This window comes from Fomitopsis serialis (genome assembly GCF_022376445.1).
Source record: "Fomitopsis serialis strain Sig1Antser10 chromosome Unknown B0H18scaffold_115, whole genome shotgun sequence".
Taxonomy (NCBI): domain Eukaryota; kingdom Fungi; phylum Basidiomycota; class Agaricomycetes; order Polyporales; family Fomitopsidaceae; genus Fomitopsis; species Fomitopsis serialis.
The window spans coordinates 92,310-105,890 of NW_025955075.1; the positions used below are offsets into that span (position 1 = coordinate 92,310).

The following is a 13,581-nucleotide window of genomic DNA, read 5'->3' on the forward strand; positions in this document are numbered from 1 at the left end:
CGCACGCAATTGATGTTAACGCTCGCATCAACCAGTGTCAAGATTGGCGCTCTGCGCGCGTTCTCGTCGACAAACGCCCCTTAACCTACAACCGGCAAGCCCAAGTGCGGCACCAGTCTCCTCCGCACAAAGTCGTCGATGTCATGCAGCCGCACGCCCAACTTCAAGACGTTCTCGTCCGGGATCTCCTTCGCGCCGTACATCCCCATCTCGTTGTAGAGATGGAGCATGATGTCGCGGTCGGGTACATGCGTCGTCGGGAGAATCGTGTAGACGCACGGCTTTCTTGTCACTGGAGGGCTGCGGTGTCAGCGCTGGGTGGCGGCGGTATCCAGGGAAGTACGCGCCTCTCTTGACACTCTCGCAAATATCGAGCGGAGTGAGCCGCGCGTTGGCACAGTAAAGGAACTTGTGGTTGAGCTCCGCATGCTCCGTACCCCAGTGGTCGAATACGGCCTTCGTGATAGCAGACAGGTCCTTCTCGACGTAGAGCATCGCGACTGAGACCTGGTCAGTACCGTCTCGCGCACATAAAGAAGGTGTACGTGCGTTCCGTAGTCTCCTTCACGATGGGCTGAAGGAACTCCACCTGGTCCTTGTCGCGGTGATACACCATGTGCGAGCGATAGACCATGTTCTCGTAGAAGTTGCCCGTGTAAAGGAAGGTCGCGGGAAGACCTATCTCCTGGATGTACTGCGTGACGTGGTATTTCCCTGAGACGCCGCCATAAGGATGTATGCAAATAAGACATATGGAATCCCCCACCTTCGTACACCTGGGAGACGAGCCTACCGCCAGAGAGAATGGCGGAGCTTGGTACCGTGCTCCACACGAAGCACCGCACACCGGCAGCTAAGGCGGCATCGACCAGGTTCTTGCCCTGCCTCTCCTCACTCTCTGGGTCATCCTTGATTTTCTGACGTCCAATCCGTCAACTAATGCAATAGCGGTTCGGGCGAGGGTGACTTACGGGGTCATAGAAGTTCGTGACGCCGAACACGCCCCAGCATCCTTGTAGCGCCTCATGGACGTCCGTCGGAACGGTGAGGTCCACGCTCACGACGCACGCGCCCAGCTTCGCCAGTGCTTGTGCCGGGGCCGACGTAGGGTCTCTAGTCAGCGCCCGGACCACGTATTGTTCCGGGTTCCGTAGCAACAACTTGGCGACAGATCCTCCTGTGGTGACGCGAGGTCAAGTTGACAATCATCATATCCAGAGGGATACTGTGCGCACCTTGGTTCCCCGTCGCCCCGCAGACTGCTATCAGCTTCTTCGCAGCCATCCTTCATAACGAAACTAGGCTCTATCTTGCCGGAATCTCTCGAGGCGGTCGAGGGCTCACGCACCTTATAGCCCTTCTGAAACCTTCGCGACTCCTCGGAATCTGTAATGAGTGTGCGAACAGATCTGCGAACAGATCAGCGAACAGATCTCCGTACATATACCAGGACCAGACACGTACCAAGTCGGTATGAAAGGGACTGCAAGCGGCCTGCTCCCGGTGAGCCGCTGTCAGGAGGCAAAGGGTATATGGGCATCAAGCGGTCGCACGCTCATGGGAATGCTGGTCGAAATGGTGATGCAAGGTTTGGTCAGCGAATAATCGCAGCCTGATGAGTCACAGGCCGATGTGATCGTAAGGCGCTAGGCCATCTAGTTCCAAGATAGGGTCAAGGCCTGCTCCAGGCGGGCAGAAATTCGGAGATGGCCAATCACAACGAGCGCCGGCTCCACGGACCTACAGGTGTACACACCTATGTTCGTGCACGCAATCTCGTCGGACCCACCAGATCGACGACACTCGATCTGCCGTTGGCAACGAATGACAAGAACAGGTGGCCGACGTCTACCGGCACAAGACGTCCGTGTAGTGCCACCGGGATCAGTGCTCGGTGGTCGACATCATCCTGAGCAGTACATGCTTCTTTCCACGCTCGCGCAGACGTCGAGCGGCGCGAGTCGAGCGTCGGCGCGGTACAGAGGCTGGTGGTTGGACTCGGCAGAACTTCCGGGTTCCCCTCCCAGTGGTCGAAGATGGCCTTTTCGATCGCGGATAAGTCCCGCTCGACGCAGAGTGCCGTGCCTGCGAGCTGGCGAGGGCTGTCTTGTGCACCAGAGACGGACACGCGGTCATGTTGTAGTCCCCTTCACGATCCGATGAAGGAATTCCATCTAGTCCTTGTCGCGATGACACACCGTGTGCGAGCGATATTCCATGGTCTCGTAGGAGCTGCCCGGGTCGTTTCACCCGGGTGTATTGTGTGACGTGAGGATTCCCCCACGCACTGGCATGGCGGCAGAATCAATATCAATACGGGTATACGTAGCATCCCCCCACCCTCGTACCTGAGAAACAAGCTCCCCAGCAGAGAGAATCGAGGACTCAGAGCCCGATACTGTGCTCCGCACGAAGCACTGCACGCCGGCAGGGCAGCGTCGACCAGGGTGTAACCTTGCCTCTCCTCACTCCCCGGGCCGTCCTGGGTTTTCCGTCGTCGCTCGATCAGCACTCAGCGAAGCGGTCCCGGTCAAGATGCCTTACGGCGCCGTTGAACACGTCCCAACATCCGTCGAACCGGTGCGGTCCTTCGCCAGAGTTTGCACCGCGGCGGACGTGCGATCGGGCGGCGTGCTGTGCGTGGTCCTGCAGAATCAAGTTGGCGGCGGCGGCGGACGCCCTAAGATCGCGTGTGAAATTTGGATACAGATAGCCTGGTCGACGCTCAGAGGAGCATATGCACACCTAAGTCCCCGTCGCACCCGGGCCTCAAATGGCCATGAGTTTCTTCGCAGCCGTTACTGGTTCCTGATAGCGAAGCCAGGCTATAGCGTGTCAGAATCTCTTGGGACGGCCGAGGACCCACGTAGGTATCGCCATACATGGCCCGGAATGGCATCTATATACAAGCGTGTGAGCTACTCAGCAAACAGACTCATCTGTGCGTGCATCGCTGCGAGCCGCAGCACCGAGGCGTCTGTGGTGCCGCCAAGGATCGGCCTGCAACCGATTCGTTCTGGGTGAGCGTCAGGATGAACTCGGGGCGGATGTGACTTCACTGGCATGTTGATGGTCGCACGCTCATGGGAACGCGATAGTCGGCCATTGGAGCCGAGGACAAACGGCATGGCACAGTGTGGCCAGCGGAGACTCACATGGGCGCAGTGCGGTTCTAGGGGCGCGGAAAGACGCATAGGAACTAGAGGACGCTCGTAGTATTGTACATCAGGCTCGAGATGTGGCGCGATGTCACAGAGTACCAGCGCCAAGTTACCGGGGAGCGACGGAGCGCGCGATCGCCGGCTCGGTGGACCTACAGGTTTACACGCCTAGTGGACGATCAGTATGTTCATTTGGCAGGTTAGATAAGGATGCAACGAACCTGCAGAAATTGCCTCCCCTTCTCCTTGCGACTACGCACACCTCAGCCGCTCTGACCCGACACACCACGCATATATCGATGACGCTCAGCCTACGGTTCGCAGGCAAGGAGTAATACGGCTGACCATCCTTGTTGGAACAGCAGAACGCCCGGGCCCATCTGTGGGACTTGTCCGATCCAGATGACATCGATCAACTCCGCGACAGCCTGGAGGAGCCCCCTGCTGACAACCACCCCGCAAGTCCGCGACAGACCGGACTCCATTCAGAACCGGAAAGCCGTACCGACTCCGGGCGCGGCAAAGTTTGCTGCGGTGTCGTGTATGGCATGTGTTGTCCACGAGAGTGGACACGTCCCGCCCGTGTATGCGCTCTGCACGCTGTTGCTAAGCCGTGCTGTCCGTTTGACTGTTGCTCGAACCGAGTATTGCGTGGGAGAGAGCACCCAGGCTGGGACCAACCGGGAACTGAGGCGGTGGAGCGTCCTGCGGGACCGTCTGGCGTCAAGAACCCGATCGTGCGAACGGCAGCCTGCACGAGCAGTCGTACGTGGTCACGGAGCACCGACTACGGCAGCATCGAAAGACGAGCTTTGGTTAGGGGTGACTCAGCTCAGAGGAGACGCACCGACGCGGAGTCCTGTGTCATAGCCTCGATGTTCTACGCCTCGCACGTCTCGCGGACAGAGGAGCCATGGGCGCATATCGCGCTCGAGCAGGCTGTGGAGGACGTGGAGCAACCCTAATGAACCCGAGGGAGTGGATCGGTGCCTGGCCGGTGGCTGGATCGCGGTGGCGCTGATCGCGATCAGATCTCGCGCTCTGCCTCCGAGTCCGCAGTCCGCCACGACGCTCGACCCAGCCACAGGTCTGTGGCCTCCTCCTCCTGCTGTCGTCGCCCAGCGAGCAACTGTGCCCTACTTCGATTCATACGCCAGCCTCTGTGCCATGGACTGCCCCTAGCCGCTCCTTCTCTTTCACACGCCTTACGTCTCGCTTCCGCCTGCCGGCCTCGTTTGCAATTCGCCTACTTCGCGCGACGCCTACTTACACCTCGCGGACGCCGCCGTCTTCAGCCTCTGCCCTTCACTTTCACTTGTCTGGCACAAGTCCGCGTCCTCCCTGTGCTCTCGCCAGCTCCGACACTCCTTCGCCTCGTCTCAGTCTCCCTGCTGGCAGGCCTTCGCTTCGCGACTTCCACTCCGCCAGCATGGCTTTCCACCTCCACCCGATGCTTTCCCTCGTCGCAGGCCGCAACGTCGACCCACCCCGCCCCATCCTCAGGAGCTCGCAGATGGCGTACCCGTCCGCCCCCGTCCGCGACCTCGGCCCGCGCGCCCTCCAGAGGCTCGCGACCCTCAAGCGCGAGGAGCAGGAGCAGGACCGCGAGGACCTCGAGGATCTCAAGATGACCGAGGTGCGTGCGGCCTTCCGGTGCTGACGTAGAGACGCTTACACCGGCGCCCCGCAGGAGCAACGCCTCCTCCTCGAGCGGTCCTTCGCGTCCGTCAGGTTCGAGCCCGCCGACCTCGACGGCCTCACGTGGGCCGCGCCCGCCGCGCAATGCATGCTCTCCAACTGGGTACGTCCTCCCTGCGTCCGTCCCGCGTCACCCGCCGCCACCCCGCCTGACGCGCCCGCGCAGTACAGGTCCCAGGTCCTCGCCGTCCGCCAGCAGTACGGCCTGCCCAGCGACGACTCCCCGCCCCTGCCCACCGTCGACCGCGGTGCCGACGACGCCGACGCCGACGCGGAGCCGCCCCTCTCCCCCGCGAGCGACCAGACGATCATCGACGTCGCCGTCGAGCCCCCCAGCCCGCCCCCCACCGCCCGCGCGCACCACTCCTTCCGCAGCGCGCGCCTCCCGCTCGTCTGGGCCCCGCTCGCGCTCCCCGACCACACGCAGGCCCTCCCCCCGGCGACGCGCACATGCCCCTCTCCCCCGGCAGGCGGCACCCCTGGTCCGTCCGCGCGCACCCCACGGCCGCCGCACGCCCACCCACCGCGTGTTCAGCCTGCCCACGCGCGCGGGCCCCAAGCCGCCCGTCCGCGAGCTGCCCGGCCCCCGCGCCCGCCCGTCGCGCCCTCCGCCCCGCTGCCGATGCCGATGCCCGACAGCCCCACGCTGGGCCTCGCACCCGCCCCGCAGCGCAGAGTGCAGACAGCGGGCAAGGACCGCGTGCTCAGCCTGCCCGTGCAGCTGGGCGGCGTCCCGGTCCCGCCCCCGCTCGAGCGCACGCTGAGCGCGTGCCCGGAGGGCTGCGTCTCGCCGGACGGGTCGCCCACGCTTGGCCTGCGCGCGCGTGCGCTCCGTGCTCGCGAGCTCGCGAAGTCGACTGACAAGCTCGGGGCAGGGACAGCGAAGATCGCATCCACCACGACCGCGCTCTCCGCGGGCGCGCGTCGGCCGAGCCATCGCCCTGCGCCCTCCTCGGACATCTCGACGAAGCTCGCGGGGCTGCGGATCGCCATGCCCCTGCCGCTGCCCCTCCCTGGACGGCAGCTGAGCGTGTGGGGCGGCGAGGTCACGCCCGAGCACGAGCGCCCGCCGCCGCCGCTGATGCGCATGAGCTCTGCGCTGGGGTGCACCCGCGCGGAGCTGGGGAACACGGACGGCGCGGAGGCGGGCGACGCGGAGGGGATGCCGATGCCGGGGGGGCTGTCCCCGGCGCTGCGCTGGTGATCGCTGATGTCGGCGATGTATGTACGTGCGGCGGGTGGCGGTCGGTGGGTGTGCTGTGTGCATAGTAGCGAATGCGGATGCATGATTGCAGGGTTGTGTTGCGGCTGACCGTCTCTCAGCCAGTCTGGATCCGGGCGCATAGTGCAGTAGCTCGGCACTGCGAAGCTCACACAGACGTGCGTCGTACTCGCGGTCTGCCTCGGACTCGGAGAGACCAGCTCGATTTATGGTGAGTCGGGGGAGCTGACACCGCCGGGATCGAAACCCGGGCGGCGCGAAGCCGCCCGAGTCGGGATCTGCCAGTGCGCCGGTCGACTCGGGTTGACGGGAACCTAGAAGCGCGGCTCACGGGAGAAGGAGCCATTCAGTGGCCGCGGTGTGGGCGCCAGAACGACTTGTTCACCGGCAGGCGCGGGCACCGATCAAGACACATCACCCGTGTCTTGTTCCTGGCGGGGCGGCGACCACAGAGCGGTGCACCGAGCGTTCCCGCTCCCCACGAATTTGATGGAAACGCAACTTACACGGTACCGTGCCCCCGAGCCTGGGGAACGGGGGGTTTGTATTTCCACTCACATTGCAGCAGTGCAGCTGCAATATTTTGCAACGTCAGATCAGACACTGTCATTTCCCCAGGTCTCGTACGCATCCAACAGCAGTACTTACGTAGGGCGCGAACCACCACCGCACACGTTTGGGAGTTGTGCCGTGGTGACCGGGAGCGTATGAGACCAACAGTGATCCTCGGGCCACCATGGAACAGCGCTTACATGAGTCGTGCTGGGCGGTCGAAGGGTGTCTCAGCGCAACGTGGACAGTGACCTGAGCACCATCACCGATGTCCGCGGTCGACCGCAGCGCTAGCCGATGCAGTATATAATCGCAGACACCCCGGGATGGCTCTTCAGCTCCGTCTTCTCCTTCGAAGCTCCCCGACAGCGAGTGCACTGGTTGGTACGTACCCCGGGATGCCATTCACGCCGACGCCGACGCTGACCATAGTCCTTACCCGCTGTCGACGGTTAGCCTTGCTCGATTCCTTCACGTACAGCTGAACGCCTACCGCCCTGCTAACGACCACCTCCACCCTAACCTCATCCCGACTTCTCACCGTACTCGCTCAGTATGCGTGTCTCAAGCTTCCTCCCTCTTTCCGTCCTCGCCGCGGCCGCTTCTGTTGCGGTAGCACATCCAGTCGATGAATACATGCTCGAGTACGTCGCGCATATGTCCTCGCGCTCGATCCACGGCTGACCGCATCACCCCTCCTCTAGGTCCCGCGGCGACGCCGACATGTCCTTGTCCGCGCGCGACCTCCAGCTCCTCGACTACCTCGTAGCCCGGAGCGACGCCGACCTCTCCCTCTCCGCGCGCGAGACCCTCGACATCGTCGACCTCCTCCGCCGGGAGTACCTCGCGCCCGAGCTCGTCGCGCGGAACGAGTTCGACCAGCCGCAGCGCGAGCACTACCGGACGCACGAGGAGTACGAGAAGGCGTTCATCCAGTGGAACCGCCGGAACCGCAAGATGCAGAAGTCCATCAAGAAGGCGACCGCCGCGCACACCACGCCGCTCGCCCAGCCGCAGCGCGAGCACTACGCGACGCACGCGGAGTACGAGAAGGCGTTCCTCAAGTGGAACGCGCAGAACAGGAAGTTCGACAAGTCGTACAAGAAGGCGACCGACGCGAATGCCAAGAAGTACCAGCAACAGAGCGGCGGGTCGAAGCCTGGGATCATAGGGAAGATCTTTGGGAAGAAGCAGTAGGGGACGTAGCTGAGAGGCGGGATCGGCCGGGGGGTTCGCCTTCCTCGACTTGGTGGGCTGTTTGCTGTACCTCACTGGCGACTGCAGATGAGACTTCATACAAGGATATCGTCCGAACGTCGGAGCCTGTGCTGAAACGTGACGTACGTACGTGCTGGTCGAAACCTGGACTCCGAGTACTTGGTGTGTCCAGACATGCTGCGATGGCAGTCGTGCGCGGTGTCTCGATGAAGTGTGCCCTTCTCGAGAGGCATCCTAACTCCGTTCAATTCACCCCGTATACAGAATGTCGGCGCGACGTGCAGACCAGCTAATAGATGGGAAAGGTTCCATCCAAAGCACCCGCATGGCCCAGCGACTCACTGCGGTTCTCAGAGAGTACGGACGTACTATGAGTAAACCAAAATGCGATGTAATTGTAGCGACTACGCACCTACACACTCTGCGCGCGTTCTCGCTGACAAGATACCTCCCATCGTACAGCCGGCAAGCCCGAGTGCGTTGCCAGTCTTCTCTGTACACAGTCGTCAATATTACGCAGCCGCCCGCCCAACTTCAAGATGCTCTTGTCCAGGATCTCCTTCGAGCCCGGGTCGTACATCCCCATCTGGTTGTAGAGATGGTGCTTGACGTCGCGGTTGGATACCTGCGTCGTCGGGAGGTTGGTGTTGGCGCATTTTGCCCCGTCACTGGAGGTCTGGGATGTGAGTGCTCGGTGATCGACGGCATCATGCTGGGGAGTACGTATCTCTTTCGACGCTCACGCAGACGTCAAGCGGCGGGAGTCGAGTGTTCGCGCAGTGTAGGAGTTGCTGCCAGCATACTTCCCCCACCAGCGGTCGAAGGCGGCCTTTGTCACAGGTCGCTGATAGATCCTGCTCGACGTAGAGTATCGCGACTGCGAGCTGGTCAGCGATATCGTCTTGTACGTCAGAAACGGACATGCGGACGGCTCCCGGAGGTCGAACGTACGCTCAGCCCGTATTCAAAGGCTTTGCCCGAAAACTCGCCGTCGCTTTGCGCGGGTGCTAGTCGCCCTTCGTTCCTAGCCGCGAATTTCGAAAGCAGAGACGTCAGATATCAAAAGCAGCGTGAGTCTCGACATGGCACGTAGTGTAGTCCCGTGCTTATGACTCAGCTTCGGTTTGCGAGTCACAGAAGTCGGGCTCACCCCTCTGCTCATTCTCCATGAGTATATCTTGTTTGTTCGGATGCGTAGAGTGGCACTCACCCCTTTCCCGTCAATTTTAGGGGCCCGAAAACGCTTCGTACTAGTGTCGATGAACCCGGATCGCATGGCGGCTGTCATATTCTCATGTCCGTGGACGCAGTCGGCTTGAGACGCTTTCTCCGGGTATTGTCATGATCCGGGTGCATTGAACATTCGGCCGCAGACAACAATTCCTCCGATTATGTACTGCTCAGGATGTGGACTTCAAGTTGACTAACATGCCGTTGGGATGTCTGAACCCCAACTGCGTCCTCTATACGTTTCTGGTTGAGCATGGTCCCGCAGAGCGCATGAAGCTAACAAAAATACAGTCGCAGGTGTTATCCCAATGGACTTCGAGAGATTTCAGACACCGAGGAGGACGTACCTGCCACGACTCGCGGCTTCGTGCTGCAAACGACGAAGAACCTGAAATGAGAAACTTGGCTGCGAGGCTCACAACTATTTTCTGTCCCGATCGACTCGGAAATCCAGCCGTCGCAACGCCGTTGATGTTTGCGGGGACTCATCGGGCGACGAAGGGGTGGTTTGAGTTGGTGAACTTGTAGCCTACCGCATGATGGTAAAACAGTAGTGGCCGACTGGCAAACAAGAGTTCGCGAATGTACGGCTATACGCGAGTCACGAAATACAGTGGATCGGTGCAAGGTAGTCGCCCTTAGGCAGACCACACCACGACCGCTGAATCTTTGGCGGCCGAGGGGAGAGCCGTTAGTGGCACGGTCGTGTACGGGTGGCTGGGTCGCGGTGGCGTCGATCACGATCAGATCTCGCGCACTGCCGCCGCTCGAACTCTGTTCCTCCTCTGTCGATGCCAACTGCTCCTCACATTCCACTCGACCCATTTGCACGCCGTGTCATGGACTGTCCCTAGTCGCTCTTTCAAAACGCCTTACCTTTTGGCTCGCCGCAGGCCATCCAGAGGCGCTCCCCACGAGCAACGCCTCGACTCGGAGTGGAGGTCGATGCCAGTGGGACTGTCGACGTCCCCGGAGCTTGGTTGGCAAAGTTCGGGATGCACGTACGGTGTGATGACCGGGTGTGCTATGCGCTAGTGAATGCGGATAGTAGCAGCCGTCAGAGCGTTGCGTTGTGGTTGACCGTCTCCGAATGTAGCTCGTTATGGTGAGTCGGGATCATGCGACCTCGGCATTTGCGACCAAGAAGAGTCTTGGATCTTCTTGGATTCACTCGGGTTGAACTTGGAAGCATAGCTTGTGCATGACCCCGTCAAACGACCTATTGTCCGGCAAGCACTGCATTGGCTCAAATTTGCGCAGCCACAAAGCATGCACCCAAGCACACCGATCGTTCACGTTCTCGCTCCCGCGCTCCCGATTGCTCTCGGAGAGGTTGAAAAGTACCGTCCCTCGAGTCTGGGGAGCGGGGAGCCACGCAGGCGCGAGGTTGGCTCCCTTTTCCGCGAAGACTCACACAACAGTGCAGCTGCTACTTTAGCTGCCATATGTAGTGAGCTTTGTTAGCGCCTTGCAATGTCAGATCTCGCCCTGTCCTACAGTGATGCCACTGATCCGTAACCTTTGGGACAGCGCTTACAGTAGTGGTTGTTCTGGGCAGTCGGAGGGCGTGTCAGCGCAACGTGCGCATCAATATCCCTGGCGAAGAGTATATAAACGCAGACACCCCACGATGGTCCCTCAGGCCTCAGCGTTCCTATCTGCTTCGAAGCTGGCCGACAGCGAGTGCACTGGTTGGTACGTACCCCGCGATGCACTCACGCTGACCATAGTCCTTACCCACTGGCGATCATCAGCCTTGCTTGATTCCTTCACGTATAGCTGAACGCCTATCATCTTCTCATTCCTCTCCTGCACCACCAGCGACGTTCCTCCAACCCGCATCGTACTCGTTCGGTATGCGTTTCTCAAGCTTTCTCCCTCTCGCCGTCCTCGTCGCGGCTGCTTCCGTCGCGGTAGCGCGTCCAGTTGATGACTACATGCTCGCGTACGTCGTCCGCATGTCCTCATCCTCGATCTACGACTGACCACAACACTCGCACTCCAGGTCCCGCAGCGACGCCGACGTTTCCTTGTACGCGCGCGATTTCCAGCTCCTTGACTACCTCGTAGCCCGAAGCGACGCCCACCTCTCCCTGTCCGCGCGCGGGAACGTCGACATCGTCGACCTCCTCCGTCGTGGATACCTCTCGGCCGCGCTCGTCGCGCGAAACGAATTGGACCAGCCCCAGCGCGAGCACTACAAGACGCACGAAGAGTGGAAGAAGGCATGGCTCCAGTGGAGCAGGCGGAGCAGCAAAATGGCGAAGTCGATCAAGAAGGCGACCGACGCCCATACCGCGGGGCTCGACCAGCCCCAGCGCGAGCACTACAAGACGCATGAAGAGCACGAGGGGGCGTGGCGCAATTGGAACAGGCAGAACAGCAAGATGAGCAAGGCGATCAAGAAGGCGACCGACGCTAATGCCGCAACGTATAAGAAGCAACAGGGTGGGCCGAAGGGGTTATTTGCGAAGCTGTTTGGGAAGAAAAATCAATAGGGGACGTGGCTGGGAGGCAGATCGGTAAGGATGGTGCTTTCCTTGACTTGATGATGGGTTGTTTGCCGTACCTTAAACTGCAGATAAGATTTTATGCATGGATTTAAACCTGCGTTTTGTGGACATGCAGACCAGCTGGTAGCTAAGATATCGTCTGCGAAGTTTCCGTTCCTAAGCAGTATAACAGTCTCACCCCGGTTTGCAAAGAACGCGGTCTGGCGTACCTAAGTTGTCCGCCCAGAACGCGTCCACGCGTTTGTGGCCGCTGGGTGACAGCACGTGATTCCGCGTGACAGGCGCGTTCGTTATTTAGGTCACAACAATCGGACGCGTTCGACGCGTCTGTCTCTCTGCCTCCATCTCTCTCTCCCCGCGTCCCATCTCCTCACCATCCACCATGCTCGAAGCGCGTCTCAACGAAGCCGCCATTCTCAAGCGTCTGCTCGATGGTGCGCTCGTCCCGTGTAGCCTCTTTCCTATCGCTCACCGTGACCTGCAGCCATCAAAGAGCTTGTCACCGACGCCAACTTTGAGTGCAATGAGGAGGGCCTGGTACGTACTACGCGTCTCTCGCGCGTGCTACGCGCTGACTCTAAAGATCGTCGCGCGTCGCGCAGAACCTGCAAGCGATGGACAACTCACACGTCGCGCTCGTCGCGGTCAGCCTGAAGGCGTCAGGCTTCAAGCGGTACAGATGCGACCGCCCCATTCCGCTCGGCGTGAACCTCGCGTCGTTCACGAAGGTACTTAAGTGCGCGAAGGACGACGACGTGTGCATCCTCAAGGCGAACGACGACGCGGACGTACTCAGCCTCACGTACGAGGCACGAAGTGAGTCGTCGCGTCCCTCCCTTCCTCTCTGTGCGCGCCCTGCTGACTCATGCGTGGCCAGACACGGACCGGATCGCGGAGTACGAGATGAAGCTGATGGACATCGACGCGGACACGTTGAACATCCCCGACACGGACTACGACGCACGCGTAACAATGCCCGCGAACGAGTTCGCCCGCATCGTGCGTGACCTCTCGCAGCTCGGTGAATCTGTCAGGATCGAGGTTTCGAAGGAGGGTGTGCGCTTCATCAGCGACGGCGAGGCTGCGAACGGGAACATCCTCCTCCGCGATACGCAGGCGAGCACGCGCAAGGGCGGGTCGTCGTCGAAGAAAGAAGATGAACCAGAGGAGGAGGACGAACCTGAGGAAGAGGACGGGGACGAGGACGAAGACAAGCCGAAGAAGAAGAAGATCAAGAAAGAGAAGGTCAAGAAAGAAGATGGCGAGGATGTGGAGATGAACGGGGAAGGCGAAGGTGAAGGCGAAGGTGAAGAGGAGGACGAACAAGAGTTCAAGCCGAAGGGCGAGGACGATGAGGAGGAAGAGGAAGAGGAGGAGTCTTCAAGTAAAAAGCGCAAGAAGGCGCCTGCGAAGGTACGTACACTCGGAGCAGCTGGGTATACACGCGTCCTGACGCAGTCCCGCAGAGCTCCAAGCCCTCGAAGAAGGCGAAGAAAGACGACGACGACGAGCTGCCCGAGGGTGTCAAGGTCGAGATGAACGCACACGTCAACCTGACGTTCAGCTTGAAGTACCTCGTCAACTTCTCGAAGAGCGGCTCGCTGTCGAACGTCGTCCAGCTCATGATGAGCAACGAGGTCCCTTTATTGGTGCGTTCATGGTGATCTGACTGGTTGACAGTTGACTTACGCGGGCTCCATCTTTGTAGGTCTCGTACGAGTTCGGCCAAGGCCACATTCGCTACTATCTAGCACCCAAAATCGGTGATGACTGAGCCGACTGTCTATGTCTATGTCGTCTGTTTGTGTCGTATCTGGTCGTAGCTAATTGTATCTGCTGTGTATTGATTTCTACTCACGTCCTTCGTCCTACCTCGACGATGTCATTGAACAACAAGGAAATCGGAGAGTCGTGCATTAGTCACTCCCGGACCTCCTCGGCGTTTGGTACCATTACACTCGGAGGCAGGCACTCGAGAGGGAACTAA

The 13,581-nt window shown here is 60.4% G+C and overlaps 3 protein-coding genes across 3 annotated transcripts; 1 reads left to right on the forward strand and 2 right to left on the reverse strand.

Moving 5' to 3' along the window:
- Positions 1-7: 7 nt before the first annotated feature.
- B0H18DRAFT_63533 (NAD-P-binding protein) lies at positions 8-1,519 on the reverse strand. Its single transcript, XM_048038880.1, has 8 exons — positions 1,465-1,519; positions 1,349-1,409; positions 1,236-1,285; positions 972-1,177; positions 767-917; positions 550-714; positions 348-500; positions 8-292 (listed from the first exon to the last, which is right to left on the reverse strand). Exons 3-8 carry the CDS (start codon positions 1,282-1,284, stop codon positions 81-83), a joined length of 936 nt encoding a protein of 311 aa, XP_047887819.1. The 5' UTR covers position 1,285; positions 1,349-1,409; positions 1,465-1,519; the 3' UTR covers positions 8-80.
- Positions 1,520-4,248: 2,729 nt separating this feature from the next.
- On the reverse strand, positions 4,249-5,288 carry B0H18DRAFT_1037954 (uncharacterized protein; the record flags this gene model as incomplete). The annotated part of the gene is made up of 3 exons (XM_048030421.1): positions 4,249-4,782; positions 4,837-4,950; positions 5,029-5,288. Coding segments are annotated over 3 exons (684 nt in total), but the record flags the coding sequence as incomplete, so codon positions are not given.
- A 6,688-nt stretch (positions 5,289-11,976) lies between these two features.
- On the forward strand, positions 11,977-13,368 carry B0H18DRAFT_884691 (proliferating cell nuclear antigen, N-terminal domain-containing protein; the record flags this gene model as incomplete). The annotated part of the gene is made up of 6 exons (XM_048041036.1): positions 11,977-12,028; positions 12,079-12,131; positions 12,197-12,410; positions 12,472-13,007; positions 13,061-13,243; positions 13,303-13,368. 6 exons carry the CDS (start codon positions 11,977-11,979, stop codon positions 13,366-13,368), a joined length of 1,104 nt encoding a protein of 367 aa, XP_047887821.1.
- Between the last annotated feature and the right edge of the window lie 213 nt (positions 13,369-13,581).